General features: G+C 36.6%; 1 protein-coding gene and 1 pseudogene across 1 annotated transcript in view; one reads left to right on the top strand and one right to left on the bottom strand.

The window, feature by feature from the left end:
* The window catches only part of CATSPERB (cation channel sperm associated auxiliary subunit beta), a 185040-nt gene that overhangs the window by 52246 nt on the left and 108040 nt on the right, over nucleotides 1–24754 (top strand). Inside the window, exons 14-15 of the mRNA XM_069105680.1 lie at nucleotides 1512–1658; nucleotides 24468–24622. Coding sequence (XP_068961781.1) covers nucleotides 1512–1658; nucleotides 24468–24622 — 302 coding nt within the window. The remainder of the gene's footprint in view (nucleotides 1–1511; nucleotides 1659–24467; nucleotides 24623–24754) is intronic.
* Nucleotides 16842–18355, bottom strand: LOC138175539 (mothers against decapentaplegic homolog 5 pseudogene; annotated as a pseudogene).

Below are 24754 nucleotides of genomic sequence, written 5' to 3'. Positions count from 1 at the left end.
TGTAAAAGGAGAATCACTCATTTAATCAATACATATTTGTTAAGCACCTACTATGTGTCAGGCACAATGCTAGGTGATGGGGTTACAAATGAATGAAACAATCTCTATTCTCAAGAAGTTTATATTGGAATAGTGAAAATAAATATTTACTTATTTTATATAAATATATACACATTTGTACATTTGTTACATGTAATATAAAGAGAATACATAAATAAATACTTAAACAAGTAAATAGATAAATAAAGCCTAGAATGTATCAAAAGAAATAAGGTCTTCTAAGGCTCGAAATAGTGGTTATTTTCATAATAGTAAGCCACTTGTGCTTTCTTGATACAAACAGGAAAACTAATCAACAGTGACTATGGGTTTCTTTTTGGGCAAATTCTATCACTTAATTGTTTGAAACTTTTAGCCTCTAAATCAAATAATTGTGTTATTTCTTCATTGTAAAAAATTTATCTAAAAGTTTTCTCTCAATTTAGAATGTGTCATTCTTCTAACCTACGCACTCACATTTAATTCAGAATGATTTTTAGTTCATTTTAAACTTAATATTCTTCAACTGAGTGTTGGTGGTTGATTGATGGAATTGTGCTTATCTAGTTCCAGCTTTAAATAAATCTCTTTATGTCTCTATCTCTGTTTCTGACTCTCTCTCTCTCTCTCTCTCTCTCTCTCTCTCTCTCTCTCTCTCTCTCTCTCACACACACACACACGCACACGCACACACAGCGTGATCCACAAAAAATGTCCTACTGTAATAATTTTGCTGTTCCTTGAACTCAGCACTCAATCTCCCATAATCATGCCATTGCACATCTGTTCTCCATGCTAGGATATGTGTTCCTATTTATTTCCTCCATTTAGAATCCATTGCTTTCTTCAAGGCTCGGTTCAGGAATTACCTCCAATGCAAGGCTTTCCTAATCTCCCTAGATTTTAGTGTTTTCCCTTATCTCCTCAAATTTTCTTTTACCTATTACAAATATTAACCTGTGAACATGTTGCACCCTTCCAGTAGAATGCATAGACTGCTTAATGAGACCTTTGCTAGCTCCCTTCAAGAAATCACAGACCTAGTACCTATCCATAAGATCCATAATAGAATCTTAATATTTGTGGAACTGAATTGAATTAAAGTACAGGGTGTGTCTATGAAGCATAAAGATATACCTTCCTTTTTTTGTCTCTACCTTTCACCACCTTTATTATTCATCTAGGTCTAACTCAAGTGCCAACTTTTCCATGAAGCCATTCTCAAGTCTCCAATTTGTTAGCATTCTCTTACTCGTATTATTTAATTAATTAATTTAGTTTATACTTGTTATATCTCCTACTATGTTGCAAACCTCTCCAAGGAGGGCATTGATTTTTTTTAAAGTTTGTGTTCTCAGCACCTTTCACACAGTAAGGGAATAATAAATGTTGAAAAGAATTGTATAGTAACTTTCTAATGAGGTATACCACATTATAAAACAAAAGGTTTATTTGTTATTATCTTTTCTTTTAGGTGTGGCTTTCAACTGATGGAGGAAACAGTTTTCTAGTGGTAGGCTATATGTCCAATGATCCTATCAAGCGCACCTACCATTCTTTCTATACTTCAGCCATTGTCTTTCTTTCTGTGTCTTCAACAGTTTATATTTCAAAGGCAGGTAAGGAATTCGGGTCCAGTAACTAATGCTGGGGCAGATGCTTTAGTCAATTATATAATCTATCAGTTAATGATATGATTGTAAAATCCTCACACCTTAATATCATGATCATAGTCCTTTAATATTTCTCTTCATAGCCAAATTATGTTTTTATTACATGGACCTCAGATTCAGTACTATATCTAATTCAAGTTCTGATTTTAATTTTTTATTGTTCTTCATGGTAATTGTCATCCACTGTTTGTTCTCTGCTGATATTTTATCATGGCATAGAGGTGAAACTGAGGTAGCTACAACAGACTGAAGAGGACTAGAATTCAGTTGTAGATATGTTCAATTTTGTGTGCCTCAATCAGTAAGGACATTGACAAACAATAGCACATTCATCGGAAGGTGACCATGATATTGGGGTACTGTACATCATGTCACAGATCATGAAGAATTAAGCTTGTTTGTCTTGGAAGGAAAGAAGACATAAGGAGAACATGATAGCTGCTTTTGAGTATTTCAAGGAATATCATGTGGAAAACTTACTCTTTGATTAGTCATGTTCTTAGATTTGTTCTTCATGGTTCCATAGAGCTTAACTAGGATCATTGAATGGAGGTTATATATATATATATTGATTTGAAGAATAATCTTCAAAGCAATTCCAACTCTCTGAAATTAAAGTGGACTGCTTTGAGAAATAATGGGGCCACCTTTAATAGAGGTCTTTACAATGTGTTATGTATACCAGAGCAGATTTGTTTCAGTATGGATTACACAAAATCCTCTCTGAGGTTTTTTCAGCATTTACATTCTGTGATTGATTCAGAGTACCAATAAGACCTTTAGAGATCTAGTCCTACACCCCCTGCCCCATGCAGTTGGTAATAACTAGTTGGTCTCTTAGAGAAAATCAATGGAGCCCCAGGACTGTTACAAAGTTTCTTGTCTCAGAACTAGTTGCATACTCAGATCATGCCTAGGTCTATTTCTTGACAAGGTAACTAAAACTCAAACCTCTTTATAAATAATGTCTCATTTGGTTACCATTGTGGTAGATTCTGTTGACACTGTTCAATATGAGCTTGATATCATCAGATTTACCTGGCAGCCTACCCTCTCTTGGGACATGTTAATCTTTATATAAGGATTGAGAGGCAGTTGATCTTGAGGACCTTTCCTATACTGGCTCCATCTTTAACCTCTAGTCCCCCACTTTCCACAACCCCATAGTTTGACATTTTGAGACACTCCCTGTTCCTACTATCTCCATTCAGTATTGAGATGCAAAGTGGGAACAAAAATGTTTGGAATAATTGCAGAAAAGAATACTACTGACATGCTCACCTGTGGCTGCACTGTGGTCAGAGTGGACAATACTGGGACACTTGTGTAGCTCAAGGGGAAAACTATCAAAGAGTGGGAAACTTATAGGACCTACTATTGAAAGGGATGCCCCTACCCCTTCCCAGTTCTATTTTAAAACAAGTCACGTGTTCCCTTTACAGCACAGGACCACTATGTCAGTCTTGATAGACCATTAGTGAATATCCATTAGCTCCCCCAAACAAAAAAAAAAAAATCAACAACAGCAAAAGGAAATGAATTGATTTGGGAGAAAACCAACAGATAGTAACTGTTTAATCTTGTTCTGCTTTATTTCTGATGTGCGTGTCATACATTCTGCCATTTCTTTTTTTTTTTTTTACTTATTCTCATTATTTTAATTTCCTCTTGAATCATTCTGGAACATCCATTTACAATTCCATAATCTCTTGGGAATCCACAGGTTCTTTGTCTCACCAGGTTTTTGGTTTAATTTTCTTTGTCTTGCAATATTAATTTAGAGTGTTTTGTAAAATTTGCTATATTCTCATACTTATCTACCCCCTTCCCCCACCATCTTTAGTATCTTCCCTGTGGATTTATCTGATTATGTTCTGTATTTTTAACTGAATTTCCTTCCTCTTGAGATTTTTCATGTTTTTCACTTTTTATCTCATATTCTCCTCTTTAGATCACTTTTTTACTTCATCCTCTTTGTTAGTGAATTTACTCTTGGGACGGGACCACAGGCATATCTCGACTTTCTTCTACATTGAAGAATTTACTTTCATTTTCTTGGTTATTGTTCCAAGCAGTTTCTGGAGAAATGGGATTGTCACCAGTTGGATACTACCATGTTTCCCTGATAATAAGACACTGTCTTATTATTTTTTTTGGACAGAAAAACACCAGAGGGCTTATTTTCAGGGGAGGGCTTATTTTAATGAATATTGACAGCAATTTGGTGATTACAAGAAAATTGTAATTACAGTGATTACAAGCAAATCACTGTGGAAGAACAGGATGACGCGCTCACTGCTGCAGCTCTGATTGGATGCAGCTCGGAGCGCGGCGTGCGTTTCATGGGGGGGGGGGACAGGACGGTGCATACAGAGGGTACCGTAATGTAGCGTGTAGCGCAGTGGATCACCTTCACTACAGTAGCAATCTCAATAGGGCTTATTTTCGGGGGAGGGCTTATTTTAGAGGAATCTTACACAGTAAGGGGAGGGCTTATTTTCGGGATAGGTCTTATTATCGGGGAAACACAGTAATTACCTTTCAGGCCAAGAGTAGTCCCACATGCTAGAGTAGTGTATATGGAATTCTGCAACAAGTATGAAGGATGGTGAGGAGAGTATTAAGTGTAGACATTATGGATTATCATTCTTTAGTGATTAATGAGGTCTTGTTGAATTTCCTTCCTTTTTTCCTCCCTCCCTCCCTCCCTTTTCTACTTCCTTCCTTCATACCTTCCTTCCTCCTATTCTTCCCTGCATTGCTCCTTTCTTTCTCTTTCTTCCTTCCTTCATTCTGTTATTCCTTCCTCCCTTCCTTCCTTCCTTCCTTCTTTCCTTCCTTCCTTCCTTCCTTCCTTCCTTCCTTCCTCCCTCCTACTTTCCTTCATTCTTTCTTTCTGCTCTTTTTTCCTATATGTCTTTCTCTCTTTTGGGGGAAATTCTTATGGTATCATTCAATTTTTGGTATATAATATTTATTTTTTGAAACACATTGTAAATAGAAGAAAATGTTTAATCTTGCACCCTCTTGACCACCTGGTCAGAAAGCCTTATCCAGGGGTGGCTATGTGGTGCAGTGAATAGAGCACTGGCCCTGGAGTCAGAAGCACCTGACTACAAATCTGCCCTCATACACTTTTTTTTCAAATTTTTAATTTATTTATTTTTGGTTTGCAACATTCATCTCCACAAGATTTTGAGTTGAAATTTTTCTCTCCCCATCTTTCCCCTACCCCCACCCCAAAATAGCAAACCTATTGAAAACCCCTTCTTCCTATCTATTCTCTCTTATATCCTCCCCCTTCTACCCCCTAACTTTCTAGTAGGGCAAGATAGGTTTTCATACTCCAGTACCTCTATATCTTATTTCCCAGTTGCATGTAAAAAAACAATTTTTAAACATTTGTTTTTAAAATTTTGAGTTCCAAATTTTTCCCCTTCTTCCCTCCTCACCCTCCCTCACTAGGAAGATAAGCAATTCAATATGGATTGTACAAGTGTAGTTACCCAAATCATTTTCATAGTAGTTTATTGTGAAAGACTACCTATATTTCCCTCCATCCTATCCTGACCCCCACTTATTCTATTTTCTCCTTTGACCCTATCCCTTTTCAAAATGTTTGCTTCTAACTACCTTCTCCCCCAATCTGCCCTCTGTTTTATCCTCCCCCCTCTTTTCCCTTACCCTCCTATTTACCTGTAGAGTAAGATACCCACTTGAGTGTGTATGTTATTCCTTCCTTAGCACAAATTCAATGAGAATCAGGTTGTTGCATTCCCTTTCACCTTCTGGCTCTTCCCCTCCATTGTAACAGTTTTCTCTTGCCTCTTTTATATGAGATAATTTACCCTAATTGATCACTCCCTTTCTCCTTCTCCCAATAAATTCGTCTCACCACTTAATTTTATTTTTTAGATATCACCCCTTCATATTCAACTCATCCTGTTCCCTCTGTCTATTTATACATGAACATACAAATGCCCACAGTCACATATATATTTATATATACATACAATCCTCCTATACATACATATATATTCCCTTCAGCTATCCTCATACCGAGAAGTCTTATGAGTTACAATTATTGTTTTTCCATGTAAGAATGTAAATAGTTCAACTTCCTTATGAGTTCTTTTTCCTGTTTACTTTCTAATGCTTCCCTTGCTTCTTGTATTTGAAAGTCAAATTTTCTGTTCAGCTCTGGTTTTTTTTTTTCATCAAGAATGCTTGAAAGTCCTCCATTTCATTGAATGACCATATTTTTCCCTGTAGCATTATACTCAGTTTTTCTCAGTAGGTAATTCTTGCTTTTAGTCCTAATTCCTTTGGCCTCCAGAATATCATATTCCAAGTTTTTCAATCCTTTAATGTAGAAGCTGCTAGGTCTTGCGTTATCCTTATTGTGTTTCCACAATACTCAAATTGTTTCTTCCTGACTGCTTGCAATATTTTCTATTTGACCTGGGAACTCTGGAATTTGGTTACAACATTTCTAGGAGCTTTCTTTTGGGGATCTTTTTCAAGAGGTGATTGGTGAATTCTTTCAATTTCTATTTTGTCCTCTGGTTTCAGAATATCAGGGCAATATTGCCTGATTATTTCTTGAAATATGGTATCTAGGGTCTTGTTTTTTTATCATGGCTTTCAGGTAGACCAATAATTCTTACATGATCTCTCCTGGATCTATTTCCAGGTCAGTGGTTTTTCCAATGAGATATTTCACATTGCCTTCTATTTTTTTCATTTGTTTGGATCTGCTTTATAGTATCTTCATTTCTCATAAAGTCATTAGATTCCAAATGCTCCAATATAATTTTGAAGGAGTTATTCTCTTCAGTGACTTTTTGAAATTCATTTTCCATCTGGCAAATTTGACTTTTTAAAGCATTCTTCTTCTCATTGGCTTTTTGTGCCTCTTTTGCCATTTGAGTTAGTCTATTTTTTTAAGGTGTTATTTTCTTCAGTGTATTTTTGGGTCTTCTCTAGCAGTCTGTTGACTCACTTTTATGATTTTATTGCATCATTCTCATTTGTCTTCCCAATTTTTCCTCTACTTCTCTAACTTGATTTTCAGAATCCTTCTTGAGCTCTTTCATGTCCTGTAATCAATTCATATTTTTTCTTGGAGGCTTTTGATGCAGGAGTTCTGACTCCATGCCTTGATCCTTTTCATCCCCACAAAGGATTCTATTGTCTGTTTGTGCTTCCATTGCTTGATCATATTGGCAGCTAATTGCTTGACTTTTGAGCTCTTTGCCATGGTAGAACTCTGCTTCCAAAATGGGGAGAGCTATGTCCCAAATTGCTGGCATTTTTGCTGATGCTGAAGCTATTAGGTGGGTGCCCTCTCTACAACTCCCACATGCTCTGGCTCACTGGTCACACACCCCAGGACCACCACCCAAGACTGTTATCCAGATCCAAGCAGGTTCAAGCAAAACTGAATACTCTCTGAATAGTTGCTTGGGCCCTCTACAACCTGCAGGCTAAGAGCACCAGAAGCAGCCATGCAACAGCAGCTGCAGCCACCACACCTCCCATGCTTCTCACTCTGGGTGCAGCAGCCGGACTGCACTCCTCCTGTTCCCAACAAAGTTCCACACTGATCTTTTACTTTCTCTTTTGCATTTGTGGTTTGAGAAATCAGGAAACTGTTACGGCTGCTGATGATGTATTCTCCTGAAGTCTGCTCCAGTGGTGGCTGGACATGGCTGCCCTGGGCTAAAACTGCACCTCAGTAGGGACTGTGCTCAGTTCCCAACACACTGCGATGGGCCCTTCCTACTTGCCTGACAGGCTTCCTTCAGTAGGAGATATGTTTCTCTCTGTCACTTTGTGGGTTCTGTAGCTCTGAAATTTCTTTGGAATCATTTTTTACATGTGTTGGAGTAGGGGGAAGCCATAGCTGCATGGAAGTCCTGTTTCTACTCCGCCATCTTGGCTCCACCCCTCTGGCCTCAGACACTTAACACTTACTAGCCGTGTGACCCTGGGTAAGACACTGAGGAATTATAAATGAAGATCTATTATTTGTATACTTTGCCCAATTCCCCATGGGGAAAAAAGGAATCATTATCCATTTCATTTTTTCATATTTTTGCTTTCACTGGTTTAGGTATCAAAATCATATTTGTGTCATAGATGGAATTTGGTAGGACTCCTTTTTTTCTCTTTTTGGAAGTGGGAAGGCAGGGCAATTGGGGTTAAGTGACTTGCTGTAATGGTAATGGAATTCAGACCCCACAATGGGATGGACTTGTTGACATGATGAGAGGGAGTTGAACTGGGAGGAGCTGGTGCTCTGGTAAGGGAGAGGCCCAAGCAGAAAGAGGCCAGGAGAACTTCTGAAAGCCAGCATCTGGAGGCTGTTGCTACTGCTAGAGAGAGAAATGATAACTGAGGACTGAACTGAGAGGAAGCATGACTGTGGTGCTGGTACTTGGTCTGTCTGTTTTGATGTTATTTTGTCAGATTCATCTTCTTATGGAGGACATTACTGTTGTTGCAGAAGTCCTGGGACCTTGCGGTTGGTTCAGAAGCCCTGAAAGAGGATTTTCTTGTTGTATGTTTACAAAAATCCTAGAGGAGGGTCTTGTTGATGTTTTCAGGGGTCTTGACTGTATTGATGATTTTGCTAATTCCTTAGACCTGGTTGTTGGGTCTAGGTTGATTTCACAGGCAGAGAGTTAATTGATGAGGATGCTGGCAATGTGTATCTATGTTGTGTCTTTGTTAAGCCTTGTCTTCCCAGGAGCAGAAACTGCTGAGAACTTGCCTTGGGCCAAGATGAAGAAAAGACCTCTCCTTGGGTTTTGAATGCTATGATGATATTGTAACCTAGTTGTGACCTAGTGGTGGATGGCCTTTGTGCTTTGTGACTGACCAAATGAATGTACTTTGCTTATGACTGGAAACTAATCTCCAGTTTAGGGGTGAAGTACTTTGACTTTTGTACTTTGTGATTGAACTGAGAACTTACTAAATGATTGAATTACCCTGTATTTTTATTTTCTCTTTTCTGTGAATGTTTTGCTTAATCTGTTGCTGAATAAATGGAGAGTTACTGTGCTTATAGTAATCAAAACCTGGAATTTGCTTGTGCTTGGCATTACACTTGCCCAAGGTCACATAGCTAGTAAGGGTTAAGTGTCTGAGGTTGTATTTGAACTCAGGTCCTCCAGACTCCAGGAATGGTGCTCTATTCCCTGCTCCACCTAGTTGCCTCTGTTGCCTTTTTAAACCTATTTTTTTCAAATATGGTATTGGAATTAATTATTCCTTAAATGTTTGGTAGAATTCTGTTATAAATTCATCTGGTCCTGGGAATTTTTTCTTATGAAGCTCATTGATGGTTTGTTCAATTCCTTTTTTGAAAATAAGATTATCAAAGCACACTATTTCCTCTTCTGTTAAGCTGGGCAATTAGTGCATTTGTAAATATTCATCCATTTCACTTAGAGTATCAGTTTTAATTGGACTTAGAGTATCAGACATTTAATTGGACAAAGATATCTGAATAATTGCTTTAATCTCATCTTCATTGGTGATACATTCACCCTTTTAATTTTTTGATACTAGTAACTTAATTTTCCTTTTTAAGCAAAATAACCAATGTTATTTTATTGTTTTCTCCCATAAAACCAACTCCTAGTTTCTTAGTTCAGTGTTTTTTTTTTTTTTACTTTCCAGTTTATTAATCTCTCCTTTGATTTTCAAGATTTCCATGTTGGTGTTTAATTAGGGATTTAAAATTTATTCTTTTCCATTTTCTTTTTTAGTTGTATACCCAATTCATTGATCTACTCTTTTTCTCATTTTTTTGAAAGAGAAAAAATGAGGTTTATTGAAATTCAGAGTACTTACAAGCAATATTAAAAAATTCATAAGCATTATGGATGTGTAAAGTGCAATAAAGACTAATACATTTTACAAATTAACAAAAAGAGAAGAAAATTAAAACTTGTTCCTAGAATCTCATTTTCATTAATGTAAAGAAAAGCATGATAATGCTATCATTACAAATGAGATACAGACTGATGGTATAATCAAATAATTTGGTCTATCATTTTCATATCAAATTTCTTTTCTATAAAAGCAGAGGCACACACATACCAAAAGTCTCAAACTTTGTGATGGTAAGAGAATCAGTTAAAAGTAAAAGAATTCTTTTCGAAATGTCATTTGTGGAATATTTTTTTAGATATACATATATTTGCAAAATTGTAACCTAACAAATGCTTTAACTAAAAAGTTCTCTTCTAAGAATCTACATATAATTAGATCAAAGCACATTATCTTAAAGGGCATTCAAAGGGGAAAACAGTTATTTTTTTTTTCCTTTCAAAGTCAGCCAATGTTGAATACTAGTTTTTTGCCCAGCCAGATTTTTATAATCTTGCTTGTCAATATTAGTTTCACTGTTTGGGGTTATAAACATCACTCTCAATGCCACTGTTTTGTATTATTAATCTTAATGGCATTTAACCGACTTTAAGAAAAAAAACATTCTATCAACAAATCAGTAATTAAAGCTGTAAATTAACTAGGATACATGTAAGTTGCAAATATGAGATGACTTTTAAAATTTTCAATATTATTTTAGAGAGAACAGCCCTTCAAGAACACTTAAACAAATAATTGATTGGAGTAAATCAGAGTCTTCACCATAATGAAGCATTGGTAAAAGTTATCAACTCAAATGAGCTCAGTTTTCTAAGCCAATTTCTTTAGAATGTCAGTGTGTCATCATACACTATTATCTCTCACCTTTTTATCAAAATGTTAGCATAGTGCCAAGTATATTATGTTGAAAGCAATAACATAAAACTTTTCTTCTTGACTAAAATTTAGAAGGCTTCTTTAAAGCTCAATCTCTTCCTATATCAACACCCCCATCCTCACTCAAGCCCCTCAAACCCCTCCAAATACCATTACGAATAGTGAGGGTGGGGGGGGCAGAGAGTGTGGGAGAAGGCAGAAAGGAGACTACATCACATTAACTGCATTTGTCAAAGTTCCTGTAATGAAAGTACCACATGAAAATCTGTTATGATGATGGTCTCTGACAGCAGGACTTTATTGTCACTATGATTTTCTCTGGAGTGACACAGCTATATTTTGAGGGCTAATTTTCATTAAGAAAAACTCTGCACCTTGTACTAAATTGGGCCCAGATCCTGAGCCTTATAGCACAGTTAAATAAATAACTTAATACTGGCTACTCCTAACAAAATCTCATTCTTTAGCCTTATTTATAGGTAATGGCAGATAATTGTTTATAGAGAAGCAGAGGACATAGTCTTGATTGTTTTGTCTCCTCTTAATTTTTTTACTACAAGGTTGCTAAAGAAAGTTGGAAAAGTGAGACTGGCCCTTGGAGAGAAAAACATACATATATCCTTCTACATGAGATTAGCCCAGGAAACACAACAGTTGTTGGGTTTTCTTTTTGTTTTGAGAAAAGGGCTCATTATTATTATTATTATTATTATTTTTAAAGCAATTGGGGTTAAGTAACTTGCTCAAGGTTACACGGCCAGTTATTATTTCTGGATGTGGTGCTGAGGTCATCCCGACACTGGAGACGGTGCTCTTACTCGCTGAGCCACCTGGCCGCCCCTAAACAATTGGGGTTAAGTAACTTGCTCAAGGTTACACGGCCAGGTGTTTCTGGGTAGGTGCTAAGTGTCTGAGCCCGGGATTCGATCTCCAGGTCTTCTCAACACTGGGGCCGGTGCTCTTACTCGCTGTGCTACCTGGCCGCCCCAAGGGCTCATTATTATAGCAGGAATGTGCCCCAATAACTTTTGATACAATTATTTTCACATTTTTATTTTCAAGGATAATTTGTGAGGCGCTTACTTTGTTTACCACTGCTTTAGAACAATATAATCCAAAAACTATATACTGGTAAACCCCAACACCTATTCACTTTGATATGTATATTTACCATGAAAAAGTCAAGTTTTGTTTCTGATCCAATATCAGAGTTTACTTATGATATCCCTCATAATTGCCTTATCAATAATAGCTTAATTCACCTGATGCATTCTGGTGAACTACTGGGTTTTGACAGTAGGGAGAAATATATTCTGAGTAGTGACATCAAGAGGATCAAATGGCACCCCAGAGTTGGATCTGTAGATGACAGTACCTTAGATTCTAAAACTCTTTCAAGTTCTCTTAAGTGGTGATAAAGATTGTAGCCCTATGCCCTATCTATTTCCACCTAAAAAATCTCTAGATTAACAGGAGAAAGATGTGCACTCAGATGAAAAAAGTTGCTATAATACCAGAAAAATCTGTCTCACATAGATAAACCCACCTATCATGGACCATTTCTTATTTTAAAACTGTGATCCTCCAAATTCAATTTACTGACAATTATGGTAGCAATACTCAGCTAAATTCCTACCAAAGAGGCAGCACTTGATCTCAAAAGAGGAAATTCAAGCTGGCCAAGTAAAGTTTTAATATCCTGGATTGTGATTTACATGACACTTGCTATCTATATAACCATTAAAAAAAATTTTGGGGTGTGGCAGAAAGAAGCAAGGAGCTTCATGGGCCATGTCTAAACTAAATTCAAATTCAGAAGGGTAATAATATCCAATAATCACTGAAGTTTGTATTTTTAATAAGTTCAAACACCTATCTATTCAAATCTCCAAAACTCAATGTCTCCCCTAATCCAATATCAAAACTGTAAAATGCATTTACATCATCATGAAAATGATCCACTGGCTCTTTTCTGTTCTTAAACTAAGCTTTATTGACTTCTAGCATTAAAGTTTCCTCAGGTTGGTTCTTTGAGAGTACAATGGAGAAAAAAGAAGCTAGGACTATTTCCTAAGCAGAGTTCAGAAACAGCATTTACTAAATTTGGAAGACTCAGGATCCACATATAAAGTAATATTTACATGTAGGACCCAGATATGTTTATTAAGTATTCCTTTCATCCAACCAAGTGTTTGTCTCTAGGGTAATATGTAAATTTGTGTTTTCTTATTTTAACCAAATTGCAAATATCATCTATCTACTAGTTGCAATTCACAAAAAGCAAATAAATATTTGTATAGATGCCAAAAGGAATCACATTCTCCATCAAAAAGGCACATTTGTTTCTTCAGATTAATAAGTATGAAATCAAGTAAATACAGTATTTTAAAACTCCAAATTATTATACCTGTATCTTTCCTACCAATGTCAATTTTCATATACTTTATAAAGTCATTCAACAATGAAGTTTCTGAGGATAGGTAACTAAATAAGTTGCTTCAAAAGCATCCTTTCCTTTCCCCACAGTAATTCTACCCATGAGAAGGTGACTGTTCTTTTAACCTGAAAATTATAGTAGCTCACAAGAAGCTTGGTTAACAAGCTGTATCAGCAATGCCATATTCACAATGCCTATAGAGATTACAAATATGCTGATATAATTATCCATTACAAAATACGTCATGTTTGCCATATGAGGAAATAAACTAGAAAATTTATTAAGATACCAAAAGACTGAGTCCCAAAACCAGAAAGTGAAAGCCATCAGAGTAGTTATGACATTGGCACAGGTAGATAAAGTAGAAAGCACCCACATTTTCAAGCCTTTAAAACAGAACAGGCTACCTCAGGCAAAGGTCCTCCTCTCCCCACACACAGCAACCACCCAGCGTCCTGGAAGCGCGCTCCCAGCAGCTCCGGCCCCTGGCAGTCCTCAGCAAGAGTCCTTAGCAGAAAGTCCTTAGCAGTCCTAACTCAAAAAGGGCTTCGCGCTGCCACTGCCTCTGCTGCTGCCGCCGCCGTTGCCACCACCGCCAGCCACCGCAGGAACACTAGCTTGGCTTCCGTTTTACCCATACTTTAGCTCCTGATTTTATTCTATCAGTAGAACCAAATCCTTCAGTTCCTGTGACAGTTATTTTGGAAGGAGGGTCAGTTTTTACAAGTGGCATTGTTTTACAAGGAACGATAATCACTTGAACTATCCTATCATTCTTGTGAATCTGTATGGGCCCTTCACCTAAATTCTGGAATGTTACAACAATTTCTCCTTGATAATTAAAATCTATTACTCCAGCCAATACATGTATTCCTTGAGCTGCTAATCCTGATTTGGGTAAAATCTGTCCAAAGTGATTTTTAGGGATTCTTATGCATATCCCAGTGGAGATTTTTCTTATTTCTTTTCTGTCCAACCAAAAGTCCTCTAAACAATGTAAATCATACACCATTGAACCAGGTGGTCCTGGGTACGGTGCTGGGACATCTGGCCTCAAGGTCCAATACTCAATAATTGCGATCTTGTGTGTTTGTTGTTTTCTAATTTGCAGATTGGGGGTCATCATTCTGGCTAGAGGTGTACTTCCTCCCAATGGTCTATTATTCAAATTACGCAAAGCCATGAACAAATTACCCTTCCAATGTTGATATGAATTATTGGAACTTAACTTCCTCAATTGTCCTTTCAGTAATCCATTCATTCTTTCAATCAACCCAGATGCTTCTGGATAATATGGAATATGATATATCCATTCTATATTGTTTAGTATACAATACTTCTTCATTTCATTGCCTTTGAAATGTGACCCGTTGTCACTTTGAATCTGCATTGGGGTTCCATAATATAGGCTTATGAGATCTAGAGTTTTACAAGTGTTTTTCTGGGTTGCATTCTTATAAGGACAAGCTACTAGTACACCTGAATAGGTATCAACACAAGTACATATAAATCTGCATCCTTTATCCAGTGGTAGTGGACCAATATAATCTATTTGCCAGATTTGGGCTGGGACTTTTCCTCTTGCTATCTCTCCAGTTACTACCCGAGGAACAGTTCGCTCCTTTTCCAATTGACATATATGACATTCTTCTGCTATCTGTTTTAACAGTGAATGAGAGATACTAATACCTCGATCTTGTGCCCACTGGTGTGTGGCCTGGACCCCCAAATGGCCTGCTGTTTGGTGGACCCATTTTGCTAATACCGGATCATCAGTTGTTGTCAAAGTAGGGACAATATGTTCAGTATCAATCTTGGCCAGTCGATCAGCATGAGCATTGTACTCACGTTCTGGTGTGGTGGGGGCCACGTGAGCATCTACATGAAAAACTGACAAGTCAGTGACCAAAGACATGTTCCAGATATCTTCCCATAATTCTTTGCCCCAGACTTGTTTGCCATGAATTTCCCAATTTTCATTTTTCCACATGGGCATCCATGTAGCTAACCCATTAGCTACCGCCCATGAATCAGTGAATATATGACACTGTCCTCCTTGTTCTATTTTGCTGGCTTGATATACTGCCATAAGTTCAGCATATTGGCTACTTGCACCTATCCCAGTACTTTCCAAAGTCCTTCTAGTACATGGGTTATAGGCCACTGCTTTCCAATGTCTTTTTTGTCTACCTCAGGCAAAGGTCCTCCTCTCCCCACACACAGCAACCACCCAGCGTCCTGGAAGCGCGCTCCCAGCAGCTCCGGCCCCTGGCAGTCCTCAGCAGGAGTCCTTAGCAGAAAGTCCTTAGCGGTCCTAACTCAAAAAGGGCTTCGCGCTGCCACTGCCTCTGCTGCTGCCGCCGCCGTTGCCACCACCGCCAGCCACTGCAGGAACACTAGCTTGGCTTCCGCTTCCTCTTGCTCCGCCCCTTCCTGCTACGTCAGCAAGTCCAACGGGGCATGGAAGATCTTTAAATCCCATAACCCTTACACAAGCACTTGAAGGTTTAAAGTTTTAATCCCTCTCCTCAAAAATTTTATTTGGGGACGCTTAATTGCCATTATATAGGCAGTGAATTAGGTGAATTAGAGGAGCCATTGCACAACTGCTAATAGTACAATTTGCATTCTTTGACACATAAATTCTTTAAAAAGAGGAATCTTAGAAGCTATTGGAAACTCAGTTTTCTTATATATGGGCCATGAAGCAACTGCTTACTTGCCGTAAAGTACATGCTTCTGAGAAATGACCTGACTTGAATCATTCTAGGCTGAAATCAGCCTCTTGACACTAATGCTATGAGTACACATGTATTAACCTATATCAAATTGTCTGCCTTCTCAATGTGAGGGGGCAGGGAACAAGGAAGAGCATTTGGAACTCAATTTTAACAAACTAATGTTGAAAACTGTTTTTACATGTAATTGGTGAAAAATAAAATACTAATTTGGAAAAACATTAATGCCATCAATTACAACTGTGAGTGAAAAGGCATCTCACATTAAAGCTAGGAAACAAAAATCTTACAATTTTGTTTGGGAAAATAAAATAAAAATAGGGGAAAAAAACCTTCTTGCAACTTAAGTATGTGCTGTCATTTACAAATTGAAATATTTGTGTTAAGAAACAAGGTAATGATTAACAACTACATCTGAGTTGTTTGGGCACTTTGTCAAAGGCTACACTAAAAATTTTCACCCATAAAAGTGCAAAATGAAAAGGTTATTCTTGACTAAATTACAATAATTACAATGGCGGCTAAAGGCAACATAATCAAAGTGGACAAAACTTGTGACCTTTCATCCAGCTATATACAATAGTGTTCATGACAGAACTAGAATATTGTCACACATCTGATACCACTTGTATGTAATAATTTTTAAGTGTATTTCAAAATATATATTGAAGTCACATTATTATGTAAGGCAAATATTTAGAGGAAATAAATGTAAATTTTATGATGTTTTACCTATGATAGTATAGTTTTGCTTTATTACAGACTATCTGAAAGCTAGAACAGTGAATGGCATTTCTTTAAAACACATTTTATAATATTTTTAAAAAAGAAACATATATCCTCTGAAGTTCTCACACTCCAGGATATTTTTTGTTCATTTAAAAATTGGTGTGACATTGAAGTAAATGCATTTTCCAGTTTAAGATAAATGCAAAATCAAAAAATCATATATATGAAGGGTCACAATATTTGCTCTGCATCTTTCAGGCCATTTTTGAGACTTCAACTACCCTTTTTATAACACAACCATGAACAAAAACAGAAATTCATTACAAAATACAAATGTGTTGGTCAAAAGTAGGTGGAAAAAAAGTAAGCTATAATATCTATTCTCCATGTAAGCTCACAGTATCCATACTGATGATTTCTCTAAAATTAAAATAAGGCTAATATCATAACTGAAGATAAGACTTCAGCACTATGAAACAGAAGATATGGGATTAAGAGGGGAGCCCATTTGAGTAAGTACTTTATCCAGCCATTGTAGAGGTCCATGAAGATGAATTTCAATCCAGCATGGAGTACTGGTAACATCCTGCTGGTGATATCCAGCTCCCCAGCCCTTTACAAAGCTCATTCAAATTGTACACATTTTAGTGAGTTCATAGACTGCCTCAAATCCATGGTTGACAGACTGTGCCAAAAGCTGAACAAACTCTTGATCGTTAAAAATCTTTAGGCTGCAGCCACTAGGCATCTTATAGAAAGTGTAGGATGAAAGCCGTGATGAAAGTTGCAGTTTCTACTCTCTACAAATATGCTGCTGTCACTCAGGCACTCAGCATAGACTTCCCCTCCAGCATAATAAAGGAGAACCCCTTTTCCAATATGCCGCCTGGTGTTTTCAATTGTTGAGTTACAATTAACATTTGACAATAGACCTAAGCAGAATCTACTTTTGTTGTTGGAAGGATCTGTAAATCCATCAACTAAAACACTTGTTGAAGATGCATGAAAAGCTTCTCCAAGTTGATTGTTTAATTCATAATAGACAATTGAACACCAGTGCTTGGGCTCTTCATAACCAACAGGCTGGACATCTCTGTTGGATATATTTGGCATAATTTGAGGAATCATATTATTGCTTGTATCCATAGACTGAGAATTATCTTGACCCATTTGTTTGTCAGGAGACATATAAGCAGGAGGGGGAGTATCAGCTGGAAGCTGAAACGGACTTCCTGATCCAGAACTGGCAGGAGAATTGGGGTATGTGCTGCTAGCTGGAGAAGGAAGACAAGGGCTATTTGGTGATAAGGGGAAAGGAGTGTTGTTGGGTTGCTGGAAAGAATCTGGAAATGTAGCATTCTGTGGCATTTGTGGTTCATTGTGGCTTAGATTCCTGAACTGAACCAGAAGGCTGTGTTGTGGATTGAATTCACTAGGTCGAGGCACTAATACTGGAGGCAAGACTGGACTTTCCACTCTTTTATAGTGGTATGGATTGATACAAACTTCCTTTTGCTTAGATCCAAAGGGAAATTCACAAATATCCAATGGCTTCAGCTCATAATGACTCTGTAAATCAGACCAATGCCAGACTCGGCAGTAAATAACTTGGGGTAGGCCTTTTCTGTGAGAAACCTGCAGTCTTCCATCTAAAGATCTAGGAATAATAACACATTTGCTGGGCTGACCAGGGCTACTCAGTGCTTTTTCTAGTTCTTCCATAGCACCCTTTTTCTTTTTTAACTTTTTTTACCAAAGAATCAACTTCTTTTTCTGCCCATTTTTCCTATTTATCACCTTGTTTCCAGTCCAATGATCACTTTATAGCTGGGCTAGTAAAAGAGAACAAACTGGCCATTGACGTCATTTCATATAAATCTTCAAGAAACTTTCTTACCATCAAATGTCAATGTATATTTGAAGAGATTATCACAGATGATAAACAATGTACTATCTTTATACAGAAGAACCAATTAACCAAGAATGGGAAAACACTGATTTATCTTCAGGAAGATTCAGCATTTCTTGCATCAGGTGTATCTTTGATCTAAATTCAGACTCCATCAGTTCTTTCTCTGGATGTGAACAGTATTTTCCAGCATGAGTCTTTTGGAATTGTCCTACATCATTGTATTGCTGACAACTAAATTATTCATAGCTGGTTATCTCACAACTTTGCTGTTACTGTTGTACAATGGTCTCCTGGTTCTGCCTACTTCACTTTGCATCAGTTTATGTAAGTCTTTCCAGGTTTTTCTGAAATCTGCCTGCTTGTTATTTCCTATAGGATAACAGTATTCCATTATATTCATATGCCAAAGCTTGTTCCACTATTGCTCAATTGATGGGCATCCCCTCAATTTCTGATTCTTTGCCACCACCAAAAGAGCTGCTGTAAATATTTTTTTGAACACATGGGTCCTTTTCCTTATCTTACAATCTCACTAGGATACAGACTCAATAGTGTCACTGTTGCATCAAAGGGTACTATGCAAAAACATTTTAATTTAATGTAATCAAAATTATCCATTTCACATTCCATAATCTCTTATGATTTCTCTTTCCTGTTTACCATTTTAAACTTCTCTTGAATCTTATGTTTGAATGTCAAAATTTCTGTTCTCTTCTATTTCTTTTCATCAAGAATGCTTGAAAGTCCTCTATTTCATTGGATAACCACTTTTTCCCTTGAAGAATTATACTCAGGTTTTCTGGGTAGATGATCCTTGGTCGTAATCCAAGCTCCTTCACCTTCTGGAAAATCATACTTCAAACTCTGATCTTTACTATTGAAGCTGCTAAATCTTTTGCTATCCTAACTGTGGCTCCATGATATTTGTATTGTTTATTTCTGGATGCTAACAATATTTTCTCCTTGACCTGAGAGCTCTGGAATTTGGCTATAATATTCCTGGGAATTTTCATTTGGGGATCTCTTTCAAGAGGTGATCAGTGGATTCTTTCAATTTCTATTTTGCTCTCTGGTTGCAGGATGACAGTTTTTATTGATAATTTCTTAAAATATGAAGTCTAGGTTCTTTGATTGTGGCTGTAGGGTAGTCCAATAATTCTCAAATTATCTCTCCCCGATCTATTTTCCATGTCAGTTGTTTTTCCAATGGGATATTTCACATTTTCTTCTATGTTTTCTTTTTTAAAATTTTTTTCTTTCTTTTCTTTTTTTTTTTTTTGATATCTCACAGGGCCATTAGTTTCTACATGCCAAATTCTAATTTCTGTTTGTTTGGGTTTTTTTGGAGGGGGTAAGGCAAAGCAATTGGGGTTAAGTGACTTGCCCAAGGTCACACAGCTAATAAGTGTGTCAAGTGTCTGAGGCCGGATTTGAACTCAGGTCCTCCTGACTCCAGGGGTGGTACTCTATTCACTGGACCACCTAGCTGCCCTTTTCCCCATTCTAATTTTTAAGGAATTATTTTCTTCAGTGAGCTTTTGTACCTACTTTTTGATTTGGCCAATTCAACTCTTTAAGTTGTTCCCTTCAGCCAATTTTTGTACATCTTTTTCCAAGTGACCAATTCTGCTTTTTTAAGGAATTCTTCACTTTAGTAGATTTTTGTGCCTCTTTTATCATTTGGCCTATTTTTTAAGGTGTTACATTCTTCAGTATATTTTGTGCCTCCTTTATCAAGCTGTTGACTCTTTTCATTATTTTCTTGCTTCACTCTCATTTCCTTTCCTAACTTTTCTTCTACCTTTCTTATTTGATTTTGAAAATCCTGTTTGAGGAATGAGAAGATGGCAGAGTAAAATCACAAACATGGCATGGGCTCCAGCTTCAACTCTCTCCAATACAAGCCAAGTGAGGCAGGTAGAGGAAGGGGATGGGGAAGGGTGTCCCCGCCAGTGTGTGTGTTCTTGCTGGGCGCTGGCCAATTTCTGCTCAGTGCAACTTTATTAGGATCCCAGCTGCAGGAGACACGGCACCTGCTCCTGGAAATCTTTTTCTCATTTATTGACATATGAATTTAGATATATAACATTTTCCCCAAGGACAGTTTTAGCTGCATCCCACAAATTTTGATATGTGGCCCCATTGTTGAAATTCTTATTAATTAAACAATTGATTGTTTCTATTACTTATTCTTTAAGCCACTATTTAGGAAGAGATCATTTAATTTCCAATGAATTTTTAGTCTATACTTCAACAGCCCTTTATTGAATGTAATTTTTATTGTATATGGTCAGAAAAGGAAGCCTTTAAATTCTGCTTCTCTGCATTTGGTTGTGATGTTTTTATGCCTTAATGCATGTTTAATTTTGGTGAAGGTGCAATATATAGGTAAAAAAAAGTTATGCTTCTTTCTATGCCCATTCGATTTTCTCCAAAAGCTTATCATATCTTATCATGTCATATATTTTCTTCAATTCTATTCTATTCCTTAACTTTTTTTTCATATTTATTTTGTTGTGATTAGATTTATCTAATTCTGAGATGGTAGAGTTGAGGTCTCCTACTCAACGTTATTTTCTATTTCCTCTGGTAATTAATTTAATGTTTGCTTTAAGAATTTGTATTCTATGACATTTGCTCACATACAGATTAAATACCTTTATTTTAAATTCATTATTGATTTTGCCTTTTAGTAAGATGTAGTTTTCCTACTTATCTCTTGATTAAGGCTATTTTTGCTTTTGGTTTTGTTTTTTTTCAGCTGAAGCATAATAGATTCTTCTATAGTCACTTATTGTTGTCTCCTTTGCTTCAAATGTGTTTCTTGTAAACAAACTGTTGGATTTTGCTTTGTAATCCATTCTACTATCCACTTCAACTTTATCAGTGAATTTGTCCCATTCATATTCATAGTAATGATTACTAACTGCACATTTTCCTCTACCCTATTTTCTTCTCTTTGACCTTATTTCTCTATTTTTATTCTTCCCCCACACCCTTCTGTTTTGCTGATGACCACTGACTTCCTTTTTGTGCTTTCCCTTTTATCACCATCCCCTTTCTCTTATCTCCTTCCCCTCCTTTTGGGTAAGATATATTTCTATATAGCCAATTCAGTCTCTCTGTGTGTATTTACCTCCTTTTTGAGGATATTTAGATAAGAGTGAGTTTTGAGTGTCTCCAACACCACCCCCTACCATACATTTCTACCCCCACTATAAAAATTCCTTTATGTAAGATAATTTCCCCCATTCCTTTTCCCCCTTTCCCTTTCTTCCAGGGCATCCCTCTTTCTCACCTGTCCATAATTGACTCATTCTCACATGTTCTGTCTGCGTTGCATCCTTGTGACTGTTCTAATAATGATAAAGTTCTTGGGAGTTGCATGTATTGTCTTCCTATATAATCATGTAAACAGTTTAAACTTATTGAGTCCTTTATGAATTTTTCATGTTTTAGTTTTTTATGCTTCTCTTGAGACATGTATTTCAAAGTTAAATGGTCTATTCAGGACTGATCTTTTCATCAGATATGCTTTAAAGTCCTCTATTTCATTAAATACCCATTTCCCCCCTGAAAGGATGATTCTAGCTCTTTTACAAAACTCTTCTGAAATATCATATTGCAAGACCTCTTATTCTTTAAAATGGCAGGAACTAAATTTTGTGTTATCCTAACTATAGCTCCATGCTATTTTAATGGTTTCTTTCTGGCTGCTTGAAGTATTTTCTCTTTGACTTGGGAGCTCTTGAATTTTACTACCATATTCCTGGAAGTTTCCTTTTTGTAATCTCTTTCAGAAAATCATTGGTGGAGTCTTAAATTTCTAGTTTACCTTCTGGTTCTAGATTATGTGGGGGTAGTTTTCCTTTGTAATTTCTTGAAATATGATGTCTAGGCTCTTTCATCATGAATTAGAAATAGTCCAATAATTCTCAATTTTTTTATCAGTTTGTTTTCTAAGTCTTTTGTTTTCTGATGATATATTTCATATTTTCTCCTATTTTTTCATTCCTTTGTCTTTGTTTTATTGTTTTTTACATCTCATGGAGTCATTAGCTTTCACTCGCCCAAATCTAATTTGTAAGGAATTGTTTTCTTCAGTAAGCTTTTGTTCCCCTTTTCCATTTGACCAATTCTTATTGTCAAAGAGTTATTTTCATTTGTGAAATTTTGTATCTCTTTTCACATTTGGTCAATTCTGTTTTTTAATATCTCATTTCTTCATTTTTTGCCTCTTTTCCAAGCTGTTAATTGTTTTTTCATAGTTTTCTTCCTTGCTTTTATTTCTTTACCCAATTTTTCCTTTTACCATCCTTATTTAATTTTGAAAATAATTTTTTAGTTCTTCCATGACTTGGATTTATTTCCAGTTCACATTTTTCTTTGAGGCTTTGCTTGTAGCTATTTTGGCATTGTCATATTCTTTTAAGTTTATGCCTTGCTCTTCCCTGTCACCATAGTAGCTTTTTATGGTTATGCTCTTTTTTTTTTGGTAGTTGACTCATTGATCCAGCCTATTTCTTGACTTCGAACTTTATGTTAAAGTTAGGCTCTGTTTCAGGCATGGAGTGGGGTGGGGTGGGGGTTGGGGTAGGGGGGCTGGACACCATCACAAGCTTGACTTTTTTCACACTACTATTTTCAGAGCTAGTTCTGGGGGTTTGGAAGTTTTTGGTGTGTCCAAGGTGATGTAATCTGGGGAGAGGCATGGTCACTCTTCTCCTGTTATGTGCTCTGGTTCTTACCTCAGAAAGACTCCTGATCCATTGTTATTGCAATTAATACTATTCTTCAGGGCCCCTGCTCCCTTGGGACCAGAAATAATATTGCTACTCAGGCCACCTGCTGCCTAGATGATACAGTTTTTTCAGGGTCCCTGGAGCTTTTGATCAACCACAGTTGGACATGCTGTAACTTTACACAGTGATGTCATTTTGTTCCTCTTCAAGAACAAAGGAAAACAATCAATTCTTGAGGTTCCCTGAACCATTTAACATATAGCAGTAATGCTCCTCAGGGCTTCTGCATCCTCATTACCAAAAGTGCTCCTATTTGCCTGTGAACTGTGACCTAGAAGTGGTTATAGGCAGTGGAGTTATGAAATAGACCTGTACTCTGTGCTAGCACAGGGATCACCTATACTCTCTTTTGGACCACTTGTTAGGGTTCTTTACCTTCTCTGGTTTTAAACCTCCTGCTGCTGCTTCTGTTGTCAATACCAAGTCCCACCATTGGTATCACATTCATATGAACTCCTGGAAAACCTCTGCCCTTGTGTCACAGATCTCTCCTTAATTTTCCTGGGATAGAAAAATGTCTCTCTGTGACATTTTTTCTGTCTCTGTCACTTCAGAATTCAATTTGAGGCATTATTTTGAAGGTTTTTTTGGAGGGAAATTATGAGTGAGTTCAGTCGAGTGCTTCTTCTATTCCACCATGTTGGCTTCACTTTTCCATTAAATGTTGATATAGCCATTTTAATGATGGACCTGGAGTTAGGGAGACCTGAGTTCAAATGTAACCTCCAAAACATTACTTGATTATGACCCTGATCAAGTTACCTAGCTTTCCTTAGATTCAGTTTCCTTATTCATTCTGGGAATAAAATAACATAAGTAAAACAATCTGCAAACCTCAAAACACTATATAAATGGTATCTATTATGATGGTGACATTTTTGCATGTGACATATGTATTTAGTTATTATTTGTAAATATTATATGCACTATCATGTATTACATATAAACTATATTCTGTTATGTGAAGTTTTCTTTTATGTGTCTTAATGCATCATGATGGATTCATGAATTGAATTATAAATGAGTTATGACTAGTAGCTTCAATTATTTTATGTAGTATTAGGTATCTGCATATGCTTTTCATCAAACTTGTAATTTACTGTACCAGCTAGACACTACTTATAGGCACTGTCCACAGATGTTTTGTGCAGATAGTGCATCCTTCATATCAGGAGCTCTTAACCTGAAATCCATGCACTATCAAAGGGTCAATGGATAGATTTCAGTACATCTATGAACCTTGTTTGGGGAAAACACACACACACTTCTATTTCTACTAACTTCTAGATGAATTTTGATTTTTTTTAAAGAACAAGTCTTCTTTTAAAAAAAAATAATTCTCTCTTTTGCTTCTATTAGGATTAAGAACTTATACCAAATATGGAAAAGTCAAAGCACGAACTTATGAAATATACCATGACCATGTAGGCATTGGAATCTTAGTTACTCTGGATAAGAAAACATATAATGGCGTAAAGAAGCATTCTCTGTTGTCTACATCGGTACTCACATCGGTCAGTGATATATACATACATATATACATACATACATATATATGTGTATATATATACATGTACATACATACATACATATCTATATCTATCTATCTATCTATCTATCTATCTATCTATCTATCTATCTATCTA

This window comes from Petaurus breviceps, unplaced genomic scaffold (assembly GCF_028583685.1).
Source record: "Petaurus breviceps papuanus isolate PSGF00001 unplaced genomic scaffold, PetGlider_PUasm1.0 77, whole genome shotgun sequence".
In the NCBI taxonomy this organism is placed as follows: Eukaryota; Metazoa; Chordata; class Mammalia; order Diprotodontia; family Petauridae; genus Petaurus; species Petaurus breviceps.
The sequence above is the reverse complement of the archived record's forward strand: the minus strand, read 5'-3'. Positions and strand labels throughout refer to the sequence as shown.